Source organism: Schistocerca nitens, chromosome 7 (assembly GCF_023898315.1).
Source record: "Schistocerca nitens isolate TAMUIC-IGC-003100 chromosome 7, iqSchNite1.1, whole genome shotgun sequence".
Lineage (NCBI taxonomy): Eukaryota > Metazoa > Arthropoda > Insecta > Orthoptera > Acrididae > Schistocerca > Schistocerca nitens.
In genome coordinates, this window is record NC_064620.1 from 311,891,294 (window position 1) to 311,910,326 (window position 19,033).

Below are 19,033 nucleotides of genomic sequence, written 5' to 3' on the forward strand. Positions count from 1 at the left end.
TCGTATTTTGGTGCAAGTGATGGTGAAAGGATCAACTCTCAAATCAAATCCGAGTGGTCATGGAGGTGTGTGACGAGGCAGAGAACCTTTGAGTTGTCGTCAGACACAGGTGGCCAGGAGTGGATGATCGCAGCGGCTTCGGTGTCTCCTGGGGTAGCGGCTCAAATGAGGTTAAGTCAGAGGCCGGCGCAGTAGGTCCGAAAACGTGGCACGGCAGGCACGGACAGTACCGTGGAAACAGGCGAATGGATGGCACACGAGGGAGGCGCAGAAACTGGATGGTGAGTGATGAGTGTTGGATGGAAACAACCTGCTTCTGGAACAGGGCGAGAGACCGGCGCGGCAGACACAGGCAGTGCTGTGGAAACGGCAAGCAGTTGAGCAACCAGAAGTGGGGAACCCCACAGTGAGGGGGTGGGGGGTGGGGTGTTGAGAATGCCACCCACTTGGAAACTATCTGATGCATAACATCCCTGTACTGCATGTGGCGGGCCACTAAGGCAAGGTAAGGGGTCCATTTTATGCGAAACACTAAATTGTGCATGTAAATTAGACACAAGTGGAACTCCATGCGTGCAGAACGGATCCGGCACAGTTTGTAGTAATGGCAGCATTGCACACAGCCCGACAGTAACTGATGTAACATGCCAGTGGGTGGTTAAACATGTGTTCAAATGGAGATCACTTTGTTCTTGAAGATTATGAGAGCCACAATTCGAAATATCATTCAAATCACATTTCATTGTCAGATAGGCATAATCCAGTGATGTGAAACCTGAGTCCATTGTTCACTCTAACAGCGTAGTTGTCAACCACTGAAAATTAATGAGCTTAGCACACAGCATTGGTTGAGAACACGAATCACTGTGCATAAATGATGAGTATGCCATTGGCAAAGAAACGACAAAACTTGGTGAGCGGAGTTGTGCTTCCACATCTTCAAACAAGACATTGGTTTGGTTTGGTCATTGCATAGTGCATATAACCTGTTGCATAAACATCGGTGCAGAAGACACGAAACACGAATGAACTGTGGGGTCACCACTATGGGAACGGGACTGGTAATCACGATATAGAAAACTTAATTCCCATATGTGTCACAGCTTGTAAATATTTACACTTGACACTGCATCCGTACAGAGTGAAGTATAACAAAGAACTGACTAAAGTAAAGATGGAGGCTCGACAGAGCACTTAGAGTTCACCAATATTAAGTTTTGTCGTCAATATGAACTATCAATGCCATATGTTCAAATATTTGCAAAGTAACAAACAAAGCAAAGGTTTATTTTTGTTACCTAAATGTTTCCCAAGAGGGATACCACAGCACTTTTTTACATTTACACTGCCATTAATTTGGATTTGTCACTATCATATACTGTATATGAACACATACTTCATGAGAAAGTACCAAGCAGTGTGCTGTGATAGCTAAATGAGCCTGCCACACTTCTAAACAATTCTAAAATTTATAACATATGATCTGTACATTGATAGTGTACAACATTCATCAAACTATAGGGCATCAGTCACAATTTTACTTGATAGCAGATACACATCAGTGAGTTTGTACACAATAATGAGGGTTAACTGCAGTACAAGTTTATTTCAGTTCACTTGGTTCCTTACACTTCTATGATCTATGTAACACATTTAATATACAAAGATTATGCAACATACAATCCACTGAAAGGACTGAATACATGTTGTGGAATTAAAACTCCCATAAACAATTGTGCAACTGTTGTACTCACAAGACAATGTTGGGTACTCATTTTTGCTTCTGTCATCAGTTCAAACAAACATCTGGAATGACCAGAGTAGAACTAAATATCATAGCTGTCAAAAAGTCTTTCAGTACATCATACACAATGTTGTTAGGTGTATGATGTCAGATAAAACATCTCTACACCTAATCATACGAGGGGGGACCCAAAAAAAAACCGGAATTTCTTTCTAGAAAGCATATACTTCATTGTTTTCAAATACAACCTTAATCTCCATGGAAGTACTCTCCATTAGCATTAATACACTTGTCCAAATGTTCATTCCAGTGTTTGAAGCACCTTTTAAATTCATCCTCTTTGATACCTGCTAGCACTTTCATGACATTGTGTTTTAAGTCTTCCACATTCTCAAAAGTTACTTCAGGAGGTGAGTCTGGTGGGCAATAGGAGGCTCCAATTATTATTTTATGCCCTACCCTGATACCAAGTCTTGCCCAAACAATCTCACATGCAGCTCCAATTTCTATCTCAATGGATTTGAGTTTCTTGTCCCTTGCATCAAATACACCACCTCCATCCCCCATTTATCTATACTTTTGATATGAACTTAAATTTTCCTCAAAATTCACACTGTTTTAAATTTCGGGTTTTAGACAGCTTTCTGTAGTATCTAGTATCATGTGAGCTGCTCTGCTTTTCAGGAGCACTTCAAACTTTGTCACTTTGTTGTGAATGCTTGAGCAGTTAACCATTACAAATTTAATAAACTCACAGCTACTGCTGGAGGGTCTACTTCTTCCTCTGCAGCTCTACAACTCATAATAAGTCTTGGCCTCTTCAACTATTTCCTTCTATTTATCCTAGACTCTTACTTACATTGCAATACAAACATTTATTAATATATAAAAGCCAACTTTGGAATTTTCCCTTGTGTGAGACCACTTGTACAAGATCATGGGTCAATTTATAGTTCTAGATTAACATATTTTACTGCTCACATCACTTCTTCTGCATAATCTTTCATTGATAGTATCAATACCTGTTTGTATAGTGTATTGTGATATATTTTGAAATTTCAAGCTCTCACAAGTGCCATGATAAACTAGTTCTGTTATTATCAATTGTAGGCTTAAACTACATTGTGCTCATTTAAAATTTTTGACAACAGTAAGCCTATTCTCATTCATTCCAATCTCTCTCTAATTTCATTGTACAGTTACATGAGAAATATTGTGATATATTTTGAAATTTCAAGCTCTCACAAGTGCCATGATAAACTAGTTCTGTTATTATCAATTGTAGGCTTAAACTACATTGTGCTCATTTAAAATTTTTGACAACAGTAAGCCTATTCTCATTCATTCCAATCTCTCTCTAATTTCATTGTACAGTTACATGAGAAATAGGTTAGTTTCAGAATTTTTGGATGCTTACAAAACTATATTTTCGTAAGTTGGCAGTATGAGTGTTTTGGATACATAATTTAATGCTTAGCAAATCAGCATCTGTGGTTCACAATACAGCCAAAGCATAACACCCCTGAATTTCAGTGTATATCAGCACAAATAAACATGTGTTTATGGGAATTTTCAGAACCTACTATTATCCTTTGCATAATATACAAGCAATTTGTAACAAATCAACATTGTGATTTAGTTACTGTAGCACATTTTCTAGCTAACTAACATATTGTGTTACATTTACTTTTCCCTTAAAGAGGAGTAACCCTGCCTGTGATCTGCATTTATGATAAATTAACTCTGTTTTCGAGTTTTCTAACAACTATAATTAACGTCAAAATGTCTTAGGAAACGTAATTTTTACCACAGTTTTGTGTTGCCTTAATAGAAATCTCATTTTGTGTATGTTCTTCAGTTCTTACAGGGAACTAACAACCTTGTAGCTCAACAGATTAAAAGATAATCAGCAGCTTCAATTCAAAATTAGCTGTTCACTGACTTGTTATACATTGCACCAGTCACAATACAGCCCCACTGTGAATGCTGTCCTCAAACACAGGATGAGTTGGTTGACATTCATAAGCAGCTAGAAATCACTCTGACTACTGTTAAACAATTGGAAGCTGCTGCAAATAGGTGTGTTGGAAGAGATCCCGAGAGTCATGTACCTGTGATACCTACACCAGAGGTACCTCAGATACTATCCTCTCCTGTGGATCCCATCTCCTCTGGAGAAAGTACAGGATCTGTCATTACCCATCCACTTGACAACAAGCGGCGTGTCAATGGTAGATCTAGGCATCCTGTACTGGGCAGATGGCGAGCAGGGAGGGGACAGGGCATTGTGCCGATTCCCATGGCCAACAAGTCTGCGGTCCTGTCTTTCACTGAAACTGGAACTGAGCCAATGGGGCCCACTTCACCTGTTTTAGGGAAACCTGTTTTATAGTGTCAGGAGGAGATGACCAAAATAGGGTAGGGGTCCCTTAATTTTCAGCACCTCAGATATATGATGAATGATGGTATCCCTTAGGGACAAGGCAGCAAGGGACACAAAAGGACACCAGGTGGACTCAGTGTGTATGACCAGGGGACACATTCAACATGTTCAAGAGGCTATTGCGGCAGACATTGAGGGAACAAGGTGCAACCAACTGCAGATTGTAGTGCATGTTGGAACAAATGATGCCTATTGTCTGGGTTCAGGTTAAGAAGACCAGTCTTGTGTGTAGAGTTTCAACAAAGTTCACAATTTGCAGCATTGACCCCAGAACTGAATGTCGCCCTTTGGTTTTGAGTTCAGTGGAAGGACTGAACCAGAGACTTTAGTGGTTCTGTGACAAGCTAGGCTATGAGTTCCTGGACTTCTGCCATAGGGTTGAGAACTGTAGGGTCCCCCTAAATGTGTTAGGTGTGCATTACACTTCACAGGCTGCTACTCAGGCGGCTGATTGTGTGTGGAGTGCACGCAAGATTAGATTAGGCAACTCTACATGCAATCCAGGTAACGATAGCTGTAGGAAACCAAGAAATATCAGTGTAAGATCAAGAAAAAAAAAGCCTCCCATATGTGAGAGCATTAAAATCCTAATGGTAAACTGCTGAAGCATTCACAACAAAGTGCCAGAGCTTGGAGCACTCATGAAAAGCAGTGAAGTTCACATAGTACTATATTACTGATGATACAAGTATAGCTATCACACCCAACAGACAATTAACTGGTGAAATTATAAATGATGTTTTCAGAAAATCATTAAGTGGTTCTCTGCAAATGGGCTCTCATTAAACTTTGACAAAACACAGTACATACAGTTCCACACAGTAAATGGAATGACACCATTAATAAATATAGACTTCGATCAGAAATCGGTAGCTAAGGTAGAATATTCAAAATTTCTAGGTGTATGCATTGATGAGGGGTTGAACTGGAAAAACACACGGAAGATCTGCTGAAAAGTTTGAGTTCAGTTACTTATGCCATCAGGGTCATTGCAAATTTTAGCAATATACATCTCAGTAAATTAGCTTACCACACCTATTTTCATTCTCTGCTTTTGTATGGTATCATATTCTGGGGTAACTCATCATTGAGTGAAAGAGTGTTCATTGCACAAAAGCGTGTAATCATAATAATTGCTGGAGCTTATCCAAGATCATCCTGCAGACAGTTATTTAAAGAGCTAGAGATCTTCACTGTAGCCTCACAATATATATATTCACTTATAAAATTTGTTATTAACAATCCAAACGAATTCAAAAGTAATAGCAGTGTACATGGCTACAACACTAGGAGAAAGGATGATCTTCACTCATCATCATCATCATCAGTTATCTGCTATATTAGCAGGTCCTTTGCCTCTCCATTTTCTGCGATCCATTGCTTCCTTCTTAAGGCTGCTGTATGTTGTACCGTCCATCATGTCATCCAGTATCTGGAATCTCTTCCTTCCTTGCTTCCTTTTTCCTTCTACATAACCTTCTAAAACTGTTTTTATCAGTCCGTCATTCTTTCTTAATATATGCCCAATCCAATTTCTTTTTCTTCTCTTTATTACATCTAGTAACTGTCTTTTCTCTCCCACTCTTCTCAGTACCTCTTCATTTTTTACTCTGTCCATCCAACTTATTCTTTCCATCTTCTGCCATGTCTAGATCTCAAAAGCCTCCAGCCTTTCTCTGTCTTTTTTCCTCATAGTCCATGTTTCAGCGCCATATAGAACACTCCATACAAGACATTTTATGAGTCTCTTTCTGAGTTCTCTGTCTAGACCGCTGCAGAAGATTCTCCTTTTCTTATAAAACGCCTCTTTTGCCATTGCTATCCTTGTTTTAATTTCTGTGGTGCACTTCCAGTCGGTGTCTATCCTGCTTCCAAGATACTTAAAATTTTGCACCTGTTCTAGTGTTTCTCCATTCAGCACAATTTTTATTTCCTTATTTCCTCCTATTGCCAATACTTTTGTTTTATTTGTGTTAATTTTCATTCCATATTTTTTTCCGTTAGTTGCAATGGTGTCCACCAAATCCTGTAATTCTTTTTCCCCTGTGGCTAGAAGGACCATGTCATCAGCAAATCTCAAGCACCCTACTCTTCTTCCTCCAATTTCTACTCCTTTGTCATCTAATGAGCATTGATCAATCATATTTTCCAAGTACAGGTTGAAAAGAGTAGGTGATAAACAGCATCCTTGTCTTACTCCTTTCCCTAGTCTGATCCAGTTTGTACTTTCTCGTCTCCCTTTAACTGAAACTTTTTGATTAAGGTATAATGAGTTTATAAGTCTTCTGGTTTTCCAGTCCACTCTCTTTTCCCTCATAATAGTCGCCAGCTTGTCCCAAACCACATTGTCAAATGCCTTTTCTAAATCGATGAAGCACATATATAGGTCTCTTCCTTCTTCAATAAACCTTTCTCCCAAGATTCGTAGGAGCCCTATTGCATCTCTGGTGCCCGTATTCAGTCTAAAGCCAAACTGCTCCTCGCCGAGATTCTCCTCTATTACTTTTTCAAGTCAAGTCTTTTATTAATTATTCTTAACATCACTTTGGCTGCATGTGAAATGAGGCTGATTGTCCTGTGCTCACTGCATTTCTTGGTTCCTTGTTTTTTCGGTAATGGAATCATTACTGTTGTCAAAAAGTCCTCAGGCCATTCACCACTGTCATATATTTTATTACATAACCTCAATATTTCTCTTATTCCATTGTGGTTCAAGCATTTTAGTATTTCTCCCGGTATTGTATCTGTACCTACTGCTTTGCCATTTTTCATTGCAGCAATGGGAGACTTTACTTCTTCCATTATGATGGTCGGTCCTTTCTCTTCATCACTTACACAGTTGTGTGATTCAAGTTCCAGAGTTTCTGGTTTGCTATTTGTGTCATATAGCTCTTTTATATATTCTTCCCATCTCTGGAGGACATCGTCACGATCTTTGTACACTACCTCTTTGTCTTTACTCAAAATTTCCATAGTAGCACCTCCTGCTCTGTTTTGTTCCCATGTCATAGTCTTTACTCTGTTGTATAGTAAGTCGTATCTTCCCTTCCTGTCCAGTTCTTCAATTTCATCACATTCCTCTTTTAGCCATTTTTTCCTAGCCTGCTCTGTTTCTCTTCGCAGTTCGTTATTTAACCTTCGGTATATCTTTCTTGCATCTTCAGTGTTCTTGTTTTTCAATTTTCTTCTCTCCTCCATCTTGGAAATCATTTCTTGTGTGACCCATGGTTTTTTTTACCTTTTCCCTTTTACATATCCTATATTTTGCTGTCCTGCTTTAATGATTCCTTCTTTCAGCATATTCCAGTACTCGTTGGCATTATCTGGTGCTTCTTTGTCTCGTAATGTGTTTAGAAAGTCCCGAGACAGCATTTCTGTAATTTGTTCTTTGTTGGACCTTATCTTCTCTAAATCCCACTTCTTCACCATTGTCACGTTTTTCAGTTTATTCATTCTTATTTCTATTTCTGCCATAAGTAAGTTGTGGTCACTATTAATATCTGCACCTGGTAATGTGTGCACCTTCTTGATTCCATTCCTGTATCTTTCTTCTACCAGTATAAAATTGATTTGGTTTCTGTATTTATCCCCTGGTGATTTCCAAGTGTAGAGCCTCCTCTTATGGTTCTTGAACCATGTGTTTGCCGCTATCAACTGCCTTTCCCTGCAGAAGTCAATTAACCATTCACCTCTGCCATTTCTCTTTCAAAGGCCATGACTGCCTACTATGTTTCCCTCTTTCCTTTCTCCCACAATGGCGTTCCAGTCTTCCATTACTATTTTGCAGCATTTTTTATTTTCATCCATTATTCTCTCTATTACATTGTACGTTTCCTCTACAATTTGGTCATCATGTTCTGAAGTTGGCATATACACCTGGACAATCAGTAAATCTTTTTGTGCTCCTTTCAGCCTTACACCAATAACCCGGTCATTTGCATAGTCTACATATTCCACACATTTAGCCAATTCCTTTGTCATAATCATTCCTACTCCATTAATTCCTTTTACTTCTCCTCCTGAGTAGTAGAATACATATTCATCTGACTGCAACTCCCCATGTCCATTCCATCTTACCTCAGCAACTCCTACGAGGTCCATATGATTCTTTTCCATCTCTCTTTTATGGTTTTCTAGTTTTCCTGCTTGTAACAGAGTTCTGACGTTACCGGTACCAATTCTCGTTTTGATTTTTTGCCTCCTTTCAAGTTGTCCCCCCCGGAGATCCGAATGGGGGACTATTTTACCTCCGGACACTGATTTAACATGAGAGGAAGCCATTTTTTGTGCATAAAATGGAGACCGCATTATGCAGGGAAGATAATCTGCAGTGGTATTCTGTTGCCATCCGCAGTTCTGGAGGCCGCCCCTAACATGGGATACAGACGTCTTTTGCAGCCACCCGCTCCAGGTCAGACGCTGCATGAGAAGTATAGGTTGGAAAATGAAAGACCCCTAGCCCTCGAAACCGAATAGCGTCAGGGTTGGAAAAGAACAAGAGCTGGCCGAGGGTGGCCGGATAGGAAAGATAAAAGTGAGGAGCCTGGCATAAGTAAGTGGAAGCAATGCCAGGACTCAGCTCGGGGCCCTATGGTCACCAGCCACGTATCACTAGGTGTGACTCCCTGAGGTTAAATCTAACTTTGGCTCAGAAGGGGATAAATTACGCTGCCACAAAAGTCTTTAGCCATATAGCATTTAAAAGGAAATTAAAAGAATTTCTCAATGTCAACTCCTTCTATAAATGAATTTTTGGATGTAGTAAGTGGGTAATTTCCCCAACCCCCACAATATATATACACACACACACACACACACACACACACACACACACACACACACACACACACACACACACACACACTCCTGGAAACTGAAATAAGAACACCGTGAATTCATTTTCCCAGGAAGGGGAAACTTTATTGACACATTCCTGGGGTCAGATACATCACATGATCACACTGACAGAACCACAGGCACATAGACACAGGCAACAGAGCATGCACAATGTCGGCACTAGTACAGTGTATATCCACCTTTCGCAGCAATGCAGGCTGCTATTCTCCCATGGAGACGATCGTAGAGATGCTGGATGTAGTCCTGTGGAACGGCTTGCCATGCCATTTCCACCTGGCGCCTCAGTTGGACCAGCGTTCGTGCTGGACGTGCAGACCGCGTGAGACGACGCTTCATCCAGTCCCAAACATGCTCAATGGGGGACAGATCCGGAGATCTTGCTGGCCAGGGTAGTTGACTTACACCTTCTAGAGCACGTTGGGTGGCACGGGATACATGCGGACGTGCATTGTCCTGTTGGAACAGCAAGTTCCCTTGCCGGTCTAGGAATGGTAGAACGATGGGTTCAATGACGGTTTGGATGTACCGTGCACTATTCAGTGTCCCCTCGACGATCACCAGTGGTGTACGGCCAGTGTAGGAGATCGCTCCCCACACCATGATGCCGGGTGTTGGCCCTGTGTGCCTCGGTCGTATGCAGTCCTGATTGTGGCGCTCACCTGCACGGCGCCAAACACGCATACGACCATCATTGGCACCAAGGCAGAAGCGACTCTCATCGCTGAAGACGACATGTCTCCATTCGTCCCTCCATTCACGCCTGTCGCGACACCACTGGAGGCGGGCTGCACAATGTTGGGGCGCGAGCAGAAGATGGCCTAACGGTGTGCGGGACCATAGCCCAGCTTCATGGAGACGGTTGCGAATGGTCCTCGCCGATACCCCAGGAGCAACAGTGTCCCTAATTTGCTGGGAAGTGGCGGTGCGGTCCCCTACGGCACTGCGTAGGATCCTACGGTCTTGGCGTGCATCCGTGCGTCGCTGCGGTCTGGTCCCAGGTCGACGGGCACGTGCACCTTCCGCCGACCACTGGCGACAACATCGATGTACTGTGGAGACCTCACGCCCCATGTGTTGAGCAATTCGGCGGTACGTCCACCCGGCCTCCCGCATGCCCACTATACGCCCTCGCTCAAAGTCCGTCAACTGCACATACGGTTCACGTCCACGCTGTCGCGGCATGCTACCAGTGTTAAAGACTGCGATGGAGCTCCGTATGACACGGCAAACTGGCTGACACTGACGGCGGCGGTGCACAAATTCTGCGCAGCTAGCGCCATTCGACGGCCAACACCGCGGTTCCTGGTGTGTCCGCTGTGCCGTGCGTGTGATCATTGCTTGTACAGTCCTCTCGCAGTGTCCAGAGCAAGTATGGTCGGTCTGACACACCGGTGTCAATGTGTTCTTTTTTCCATTTCCAGTATATATATATATATATAACATTCCACGCGGTAAAAATATATCTAAAAACAAAGATGATGTGACTTATCATACGAAAGCGCTGGCAGGTCGATAGACACACAAACAAACACAATAATACACACAAAATTCAAGCTTTCGCAACCAACGGTTGCTTCATCAGGAAAGAGGGAAGGAGAGGGAAAGACCGAAAGGATGTGCGTTTTAAAGGAGAGGGTAAGGAGTCATTCCAATCCCGGGAGCAGAAAGACTTACCTTAGGGTGAAAAAAGGACAGGTATACACTAGCGCGCCCACACACACACACACACACACACACACACACACACACACACACATATATATCCATCCGCACATAAACAGACAAAAATGTCTGCTTGTGTCTGTATATGTGCAGATGGATATGTGTGTGTGTGTGTGTGCGAGTGTATACCTGTCCTTTTTTCCCCCTAAGGTAAGTCTTTCCACTTCCGGGATTGGAATGACTCCTTACCCTCTCCCTTAAAACCCACATCCTTTCATCTTTCCATCTCCTTCCCTTTTCCTTGCGAAAGCTTGAATTTTGTGTGTGTGTGTGTGTGTGTGTGTGTGTGTGTGTGTGTGTGTTTGTGTTTGTGTTTGTTTGTGTGTCTATCAGCATGCCAACGCTTTCGCTTGGTAAGTTACATCATCTTTGTTTTTAGATATATTTTTCCCATGTGGAATATATATATATATATATATATATACAGGGTGTAAATGGCATAAGGCACCAAAATTATACAGATGGCACATCTCACGATGCTTGACAAAAAAGTCTAGTAACAAGTTTGCGTATTTCCTACGGTTGTCCCAGAAAAAAACAGTTCGTCTCAGGATAATGGTTTTGGAAAAGTAGATACTTGGCACGTATGTAAGCAATCAGTTCCTGTTATTGCCCACTGCGTGTATTGACATCGTGAGTGTAAATCGTAAAGACATAGGCAACTGCGGCCTGCGTCATTGTAATACACTGAGCGACGACAGTTGGCGAGTAACTTGTGCAGATGTTAATGCAACTCTGTTAACTGTTAGGATGGAAAGGAGATTTACTATAGCTGAACTATGTGATATGCATTTAATTTATGGTGAGGCAAAAGGTGTTGCGAGGGCAGCTGTACGAATTTATCGAGAACGCTTCCCGCGACGACGACTTCCTGCACGAAAGACATTTGCTGCTGTGCACCAAAGGTTTGTGTCATTGGAATTCTCTACTTTTATGCGATAATTATGCATTTACATTTTAATAAAGTACAGTAGTTATCTGTACCTTTGTAAATTTTCGTCCGTATGCGAAACGTATCGTCTGTTCTGATATGCTTTCCGTTTTTGTTACATCATGACAGAATACAACTGATGAGTACGTATTTAATTTCCTTAGATTGAGAGATACTGGCTCTTTACTGCCCCGTGCAGAAGGCAGAGGCCCACAACGCGCCGATCGTACATTGGAAGCTGAGGAAAGAATTCTGGACCGCATCCAGAAGGATCCTTCTCAGAGTACTAGAAGCATCGCCCACCACGTGTGTATATCGCACACTGTTATTCATTGCACTTTACAAGAGGAGCGTCTGCAGCCTTACCACAATCAACGTGTACAAGCATTGGAAGAACAAGATTTCCCTCCACGATGTGAATTCTCAGAGTGGTTTTTGTTACACAGTGCGCAGCATGATTTTTGTCAACAAAATACTCGCCACATAGTGGCAACACATTTTCAGCGACGATTTTCCGTAAATGTGTGGGCGGGTATGCTCAATAATTACATTATTGGGCCCTATGTTTCACCTGCACGTTTGACTGGTAACTATTACCGAAAGTTTCTAGAGGAAAAATTGTTACCAATGTTGTTAGAAGACATTCCGTTAGGCATACGTTATAACATGTGGTTCCTCCACTATGGTGCTCCACCCCACAATGGTCACAGAGTACACAGATTTTTGGATAGTTGATTTCCAAGGACGATGGATCAGGCGTTCGGGTCCACGTCGACGGCCAGCACGCAGCCCTGATTTAAATCCACTGGATTTTTACTTTTGGGGCCATATGAAGGAACTTGTTTATGCTGAGCCAGTAAATAATGTGGACAAATTGACGCAGAAGATTTTAGATGCTGCCAATACCATAAAGGCCAATGTGCATGTGTGTGAACGAGTGCGACGAAACTGGGATCGCCAAAATGAAGCATGTGTAGAAGCGAATGGTGGTCAAATGGTTCAAATAGCTCTGAGCACTATGCGACTTAACTTCTGAGGTCATCAGTCGCCTAGAACCTAGAACTAATTAAACCTAACTAACCTAAGGACATCACACACATCCATGCCCGAGGCAGGATTCGAACCTGCGACCGTAGCAGTCGCACGGTTCCAGACTGAAGCACCTAGAACCGCACAGCCACACCGGTCAGCGAATGGTGGTCATTTTGAACATTTATTGTAGTATTTTTGTAAGAGGAAATGAAGTAATGGGTTTTCATTTTGTCACGATGTTGTTGTACAGAAGGAAAATAATGTGAATTTAGTATTCGTTATGGCATTAACGTAAAAAGGTGAAACAATTGATTGTAATTAATGCACAACTATCTACTTGGTGATTGATTGAATTTGTACTAATGGTAATACATTGTGTTTGATATTAGCTTGTCATTACAACTATGACCTTTGTTATCAACTTGTTGCGAAACAGACTGGTTGTATTCAATTCACGTAAAGCGAATTACACATTCTTGACAACCCAAAAACTGTTTTCATTCCTTTTTTCGGTACCACCTGATTATCACACCACGTCGTTGTACACGTCTAATGATTTCAATCCTCTGGTTGGCTTGTTGCCTTTCTCTGGCCGCCCCGTCATTGTAGGCAATAAGCTCGGTACGCCGTGTACTGTTGGTTGACTACGTAAATAGAAATGCGTATACTATCTATCCTACGAACATTAGGTTTTAATAATACAAAAATAAAGATACAAGAAAATGTCATTATACTTTTTTTGTCAAGCACACCGAGATGTACCATCTGTATAATTTTGGCACCTTATACCGTTTACACCTCTTTCCCTCTCCTTCCCTCTTTCCTGATGAAGCAACCGTTTGTTGTGAAAGCTTGAATTTCGTGTGTATGTTTGTGTTTGTTTGTGTGTCTATCGACCTGCCAGCACTTTCGTTCGGTAAGTCACATCATCTTTATTTATGTGTGTGTGTGTAGACACACACACACTCCCTCTTTCTATGTTTGTTTGAGGTATTTCCTCTCTTCTTCTTCTTCTCATACTAGACGAACCAGTTTCAGCATGTTCCTTGACAGTTCAGAGCTTCCTTTTTGAAAGTTCTGCTGGAATGTCAGCCATTCCTGCTGCCTTGTTGTTATTTTCCTCATTGCAGTTCTCACCTCTTCTAAGTTAGGTAGATCCACACTGTTATCTGGGTTGTCTTCCTCCTGTATTTCTATTGAGTTCCTTGGTACAATAGGTCTCGGAGTTTATCAAAGTAGCAATGCTATATCTCACATATCTCCTCCTCTTCACTTACAATTTCACCCTTCTCATCTTTTATTAAACTTGTTCTGCCCCTGAAACATTTCTGTGCCTTACTTAGCTCTCTCTAAAAATTTCCTTGCCTCATTTGCACTTCTCAGAAGCTCCATTTCTTCAATATTTGCCTTCATCCACTCCCTCTTTTACCTTTGATGGGTCCTTTTCGAATTCTCTGTTTTCATTTATATTCTTCCATTATCTTCCTGGTACAGTTTGGTTGTAATGTTTCTTCTGTATGTTTCTTTTTTTTTTTTTTTTTTTTCATTTGTTACTGTTTCACAAACCATGAGGTTCCTGTTTGTCTTACATTGTTCCCAATTATCTTCCTTGCTGCTATTTCCATTGTCTTTTTTATGCTTTCATGTTGATCTTCAATGCTGTTACATTCTCCATCATTTTCAAAAGCCTGAATTATTCTCTCCTGGTATAAATCCCTTGCTGCCTCTGGTTCTAAAGCTGTGATGTCATATTACTGTGTCCTGGGCCAGGTTCCTTTTGCTGCATTTGATATTTTTGCCCTCATCCATAACAAAACTAGGAAGTGATCCATGTCTATATTAGGACCTTTTAAACTCCTTACATCCAATAAGTCTAACTTGTGTCTTGCATCAATTAGAACATGGACAATCTGATTTACTGCACTTCCATCTGATGCTGTCCGTGTTCCCTTATGTACCGGGTGATCAAAAAGTCAGTATAAATTTGAAAACTGAATAAATCACGGAATAATGTAGATAGAGAGGTACAAATTGATACACATGCTTGGAATGACATGGGGTTTTATTAGACCCAAAAAATTCAAAAGTTCAAAAAATGTCCGACAGATGGCGCTTCATCTGATCAGAATAGCAAGAATTAGCACAACAAAGTAAGACAAAGCAAAGATGATGTTCTTTACAGGAAATGCTCAATATGTCCACCATCATTCCTCAACAATAGCTGTAGTTGAGGAATTATGTTGTGAACAGCACTGTAAAGCATGTCCGGAGTTATGGTGAGGCATTGGCGTTGGAAGTTGTCTTTCAGCATCCCTAGAAACGTCGGTCGATCATGATACACTTGCGACTTCAGGTAACCCCAAAGCCAATAATTGCACGTACTGAGGTCTGGGGACCTGGGAGGCCAAGCATGACGAAAGTGGCGGCCGAGCACACGATCATCACCAAACAACGCGCGCAACAGATCTTTCACGCGTCTAGCAATATGGGGTGGTTCTAACAAAACCCCATTTCATTCCAAGCATGTGTGTCAATTTTTACATCTATATCTTCATTATTTCATGGTTTATTAAGTTTTCAAATTTATACTGACTTTTTGATCACCTGGTATTTCTTTGTGTGTGAACAACATGGAGCCCACCACCATGTGTCTACATGTTCAAATATTATCAACCTTGTCCCATTGTCATTACCTAGAGTGTGTTTACTATAGATACTGCCTATTACTCTATAGATCTGTTCTCTTCCCACCATAGTGCTTAGCTCTCCAGCTGCTATTTTTATATCATGCCCTCGCCATTCATCATATGGTCTTTCCAGAGATTCATTGAGAGCTTCTTTATCCTCATTCTCAGATTCTTCAGTAGGTGTGTGGGCATTAATTATGGAGCAACTGAGGAATTTCCCTTTGAGTCTACATGTTGATAGTCTTGGGTTTACAGGTTTCAATCCTGTTACTAAGCACTTTAGTTCATGATGCACCACAAATCTTGTCCTGAACCAATGGCTCCTTTTGTTACAACTACAAAATATGTTTGTTTCTTTATTTTCTAGGATTCCACTCCCAGCCCATATTACTACTTGTAATGCTAAGATGCTCTGCTTCAGGTTCAGTATTTGGTCTAGCATCACTTTCGGGGCTCCTGGGTTGTATAGTGATCTCACTTTCCAAGTACCGATGAATAAATCCAATTTAACTTTATATTATTTTTATTTCTTTTCTTACTTTTCTTGTCTCTATCATTTTTTGCCCATCCCCCATAACCTTTCCATGCAAAGTTGATTATCCTTTATTTATCTGGATTTTCTTCGTTGAAGTTTCATACCAGGCTATTTTTTTTACAGACTGTGCTGTCAACACTACATCCAATCTCTATCAGAGGATGGGTAACTTTTATTCAGAGTTTTCTTCCCTTGGCCTTTGGAGATACAACTGTTGGCCACAAGGCAGCAGTTTGATAGTTTTAGTCCACTCAGGTGTTTTATTTCCCCAGTGTCCACCACATCTGCTGAACATCGCCACCTGGGGCGGCACCCAATGGGAGACTAGCAACTCTGGCACTTCTTTGCAAATACTTTGGCTAACTATTACCATTTTAATACTCTCACTTATGGCAGGCCTCTCTTTTAATTTTACACTGATACTTCTGGCTTTCCCACAGCCAATCCTATCAGGATTGAATGGAGAGTCACCTAATCTAAAAAGCCATAGTGTGATCCCCACACACAGTCAGCTATCTGAGTAGTAGCCCCTGATGTGTGGTGCACACCTGACCCATTTAGGGGGAACCTACAGTTTTCAACTCTATAGTGCAAGTCCAGGAAGTTGCAGTGTAGCTTGTCACAGAACCTTCAAAGTCTCTGATTCAGGCCTTCCACTCAACTCAGAATCAAAAGGTCACAATCAGTTCTGGGGACAATGCTGCAAATTGTGAGCTTCATTGAAATTCCCTGCACAAGTCTGGTCTTCTCAACCTGAGCCTATACAATGGGCATCATTTTTTCCAATGTGCACCACAATCTGCAGTTGGTTGCACCCTGTTCTCTCAATGCCTGCCACAATAGCCTCTTTAACATGATGACTGAGTCCCCAGACATAAACACTGAGTAAACTATGTGCCCTTTCCTGTCCCTTGCTGCCATTTCCCTAAGGAGTACCATCATTCACCATACATTTGAACTGCCAATATTAATGGACCCTACCCTTTTGCATTTTCTGTCTCTTGACACCAGACAAAACAAGTTTCCTCAAAATAGGTGAAGTGATTTGCACTGGCTCAGTTTCAGCTCCAGTGAAAGACACCACCTCATACTTGTTGGTTAGGGAGATCAGTACAACACACTAAGTCCTCCCTGTCCCCATCTATCCTGTACAGGATGCCTGGAACCACCAGTGACACACACCGCTCACAGTCAAGTGGACAAGTTAAATGACAGATCCCGTAATTTCTGCAGAGAAGACAGGATCCAGATGAGCAGATACAAACCAGTACCACAGGTACATGGCTCTCGGGAACTCTTCCAATACAACAACCCACAGTAGCTGCCAACTGTTTGACAGGGCAATTTCCAGCTGCTTACAAACATCAGCCAACTCATTTTGTGTTTGAGAATAGCTTTCACATTGGGGCTGAATTTTATCTTGAGCAATGTGTTACAGGGCAGTGAACAAATAACTTTAAATTAAGCCTGTATATTATCTCTCAATCCATTGAGCTAAAAAGCTGCTACTTCCCTATAGGAATTGAACAAATACACAAAATGAAATTTCTATTCTGTAACAGAAAAACCTGAGGTAAAAATCAGTAGTTTCCTAAAACATTTTTGAGTTAAAAAACTCAAAACCAGAGTTAATTTATATTAAATGTAAATAATACAGAGGGCTACTCTTCTTTAAGGAAAAACTAGAAGTAACTACAAATTAGATTATGTGTAGGACAACAGTAGCTTCCATTAATTCTCAAAAATGCAAATTTATTTGCATTGATATACAATGAATTTCGGGGATGATCTACTCTTTGGTAGTAACTGTCAACCATAAACACTGATGTGTTACAAATAAGTTATGTATCCAACACATTCATATCAGTAACTTATGAAAACATAGTTTTATAAGCATCCAAAAATTTTGAAAAATAACCTATTCTCACACAACTATACAATACAATTAGAGAATGATTAATCCGTACATCAAGAGAAGATATCACCAAGAATTAAAAAAAAAGTGTTACCTTAGGCACTGGTTCAAAGATTGATCAATTGTTATGTACTCATATCACTGAAATGATTGAAGATACAGTATTTTGTCATGAAATGTGCACATCTATTAGTATAAAAGCAGCAAGGTAGTGCCAAACAAATGTATAGGCCAGCTGTTCACTCCATAAAATTCTCTATAAGTGTTTTGGCATCATGTCATCCTGTACCAAGGTAACCTGATTACAAAAAGGCTTACTTGAGCAATAATGTGCTGTTTGTATACTCCGAAAAACTGGACTGGACACTTAGTATGTAATGTACTTCAGAGTTACAAAGTACCCAGGAACTTTTCCTGTAGGTGATTTGACAAGCATGAAATTCAACTTGCATAAAAAATGAACAAAATTTAATTTTTAAAGTTCGCAATCTATCCCTGGCAGTTAATAAGTGGAAACATCATAAAAACATTTTGCAACTCATGTAAAAATGGTTACTCTTTTAAAATAAATCAGATCAGACAAAATTAATTGAAATTTTATTTATTCATCTCATCTCTGGGCTTTGAACAATAGTATATTAACATCAAAACATTATAGAAATATCCACATAAATATTAGTAGGAATTAACATATTGTCAGCCTATATAGTGTCAGGACTGGACAAATTGACCAAGAGCTCATTGTTATCATCTTGGCATTCACCTTAAGAGATTTAGGAATACCTGAACAAAGAAGACTGACTGACTGACAGCAGAGGGATTTGAAATCCTAGCCTCCCAAATTCAAGTCAAGTCAAGTCCAGTGCCATAAACATGTAGGAAGTACGTACTTGTGCTGAATAAATTACACATTCACAACTACACTGAAACAGTTATTTAACTTTCAATAACTACAAACGAACACCACCTGCACTCAACTTTGTTCACAAACAAACATTACTTTTCAGACTCACTTCTGGAAGAAGCTGCAGATGCAATGTACCTGAAACAAAATACAAGGAGTGAAAGGCTATTTACAACTTATACAGGAACCAGACAGCAGTTATAAGAGTCAAGCATTGGTTGAGAAGGGAGTGAGGTAGGATTGCAGCCTATCTCCAATGTTAA

At 40.8% G+C, this 19,033-nt stretch overlaps 1 protein-coding gene across 1 annotated transcript; it reads left to right on the forward strand.

Moving 5' to 3' along the window:
• The first annotated feature begins 11,237 nt into the window (after nucleotides 1-11,237).
• Nucleotides 11,238-13,007, forward strand: LOC126195317 (uncharacterized). The gene is made up of 2 exons (XM_049933876.1): nucleotides 11,238-11,671; nucleotides 11,862-13,007. Exons 1-2 carry the CDS (start codon nucleotides 11,517-11,519, stop codon nucleotides 12,430-12,432), a joined length of 726 nt encoding a protein of 241 aa, XP_049789833.1. The 5' UTR covers nucleotides 11,238-11,516; the 3' UTR covers nucleotides 12,433-13,007.
• The last annotated feature ends 6,026 nt before the right edge of the window (nucleotides 13,008-19,033 follow it).

What these genes read in the sequence shown, in the direction of transcription:
- LOC126195317 (XM_049933876.1), top strand. Translation starts at nt 11,517, where the DNA reads ATGGAAAGGAGATTTACTATAGCTGAACTATGTGATATGCATTTAATT. An exon ending in TTTGCTGCTGTGCACCAAAG is followed by an intron (nt 11,672 to 11,861) that starts GTTTGTGTCATT and finishes TAATTTCCTTAG; the next exon opens with ATTGAGAGATACTGGCTCTT.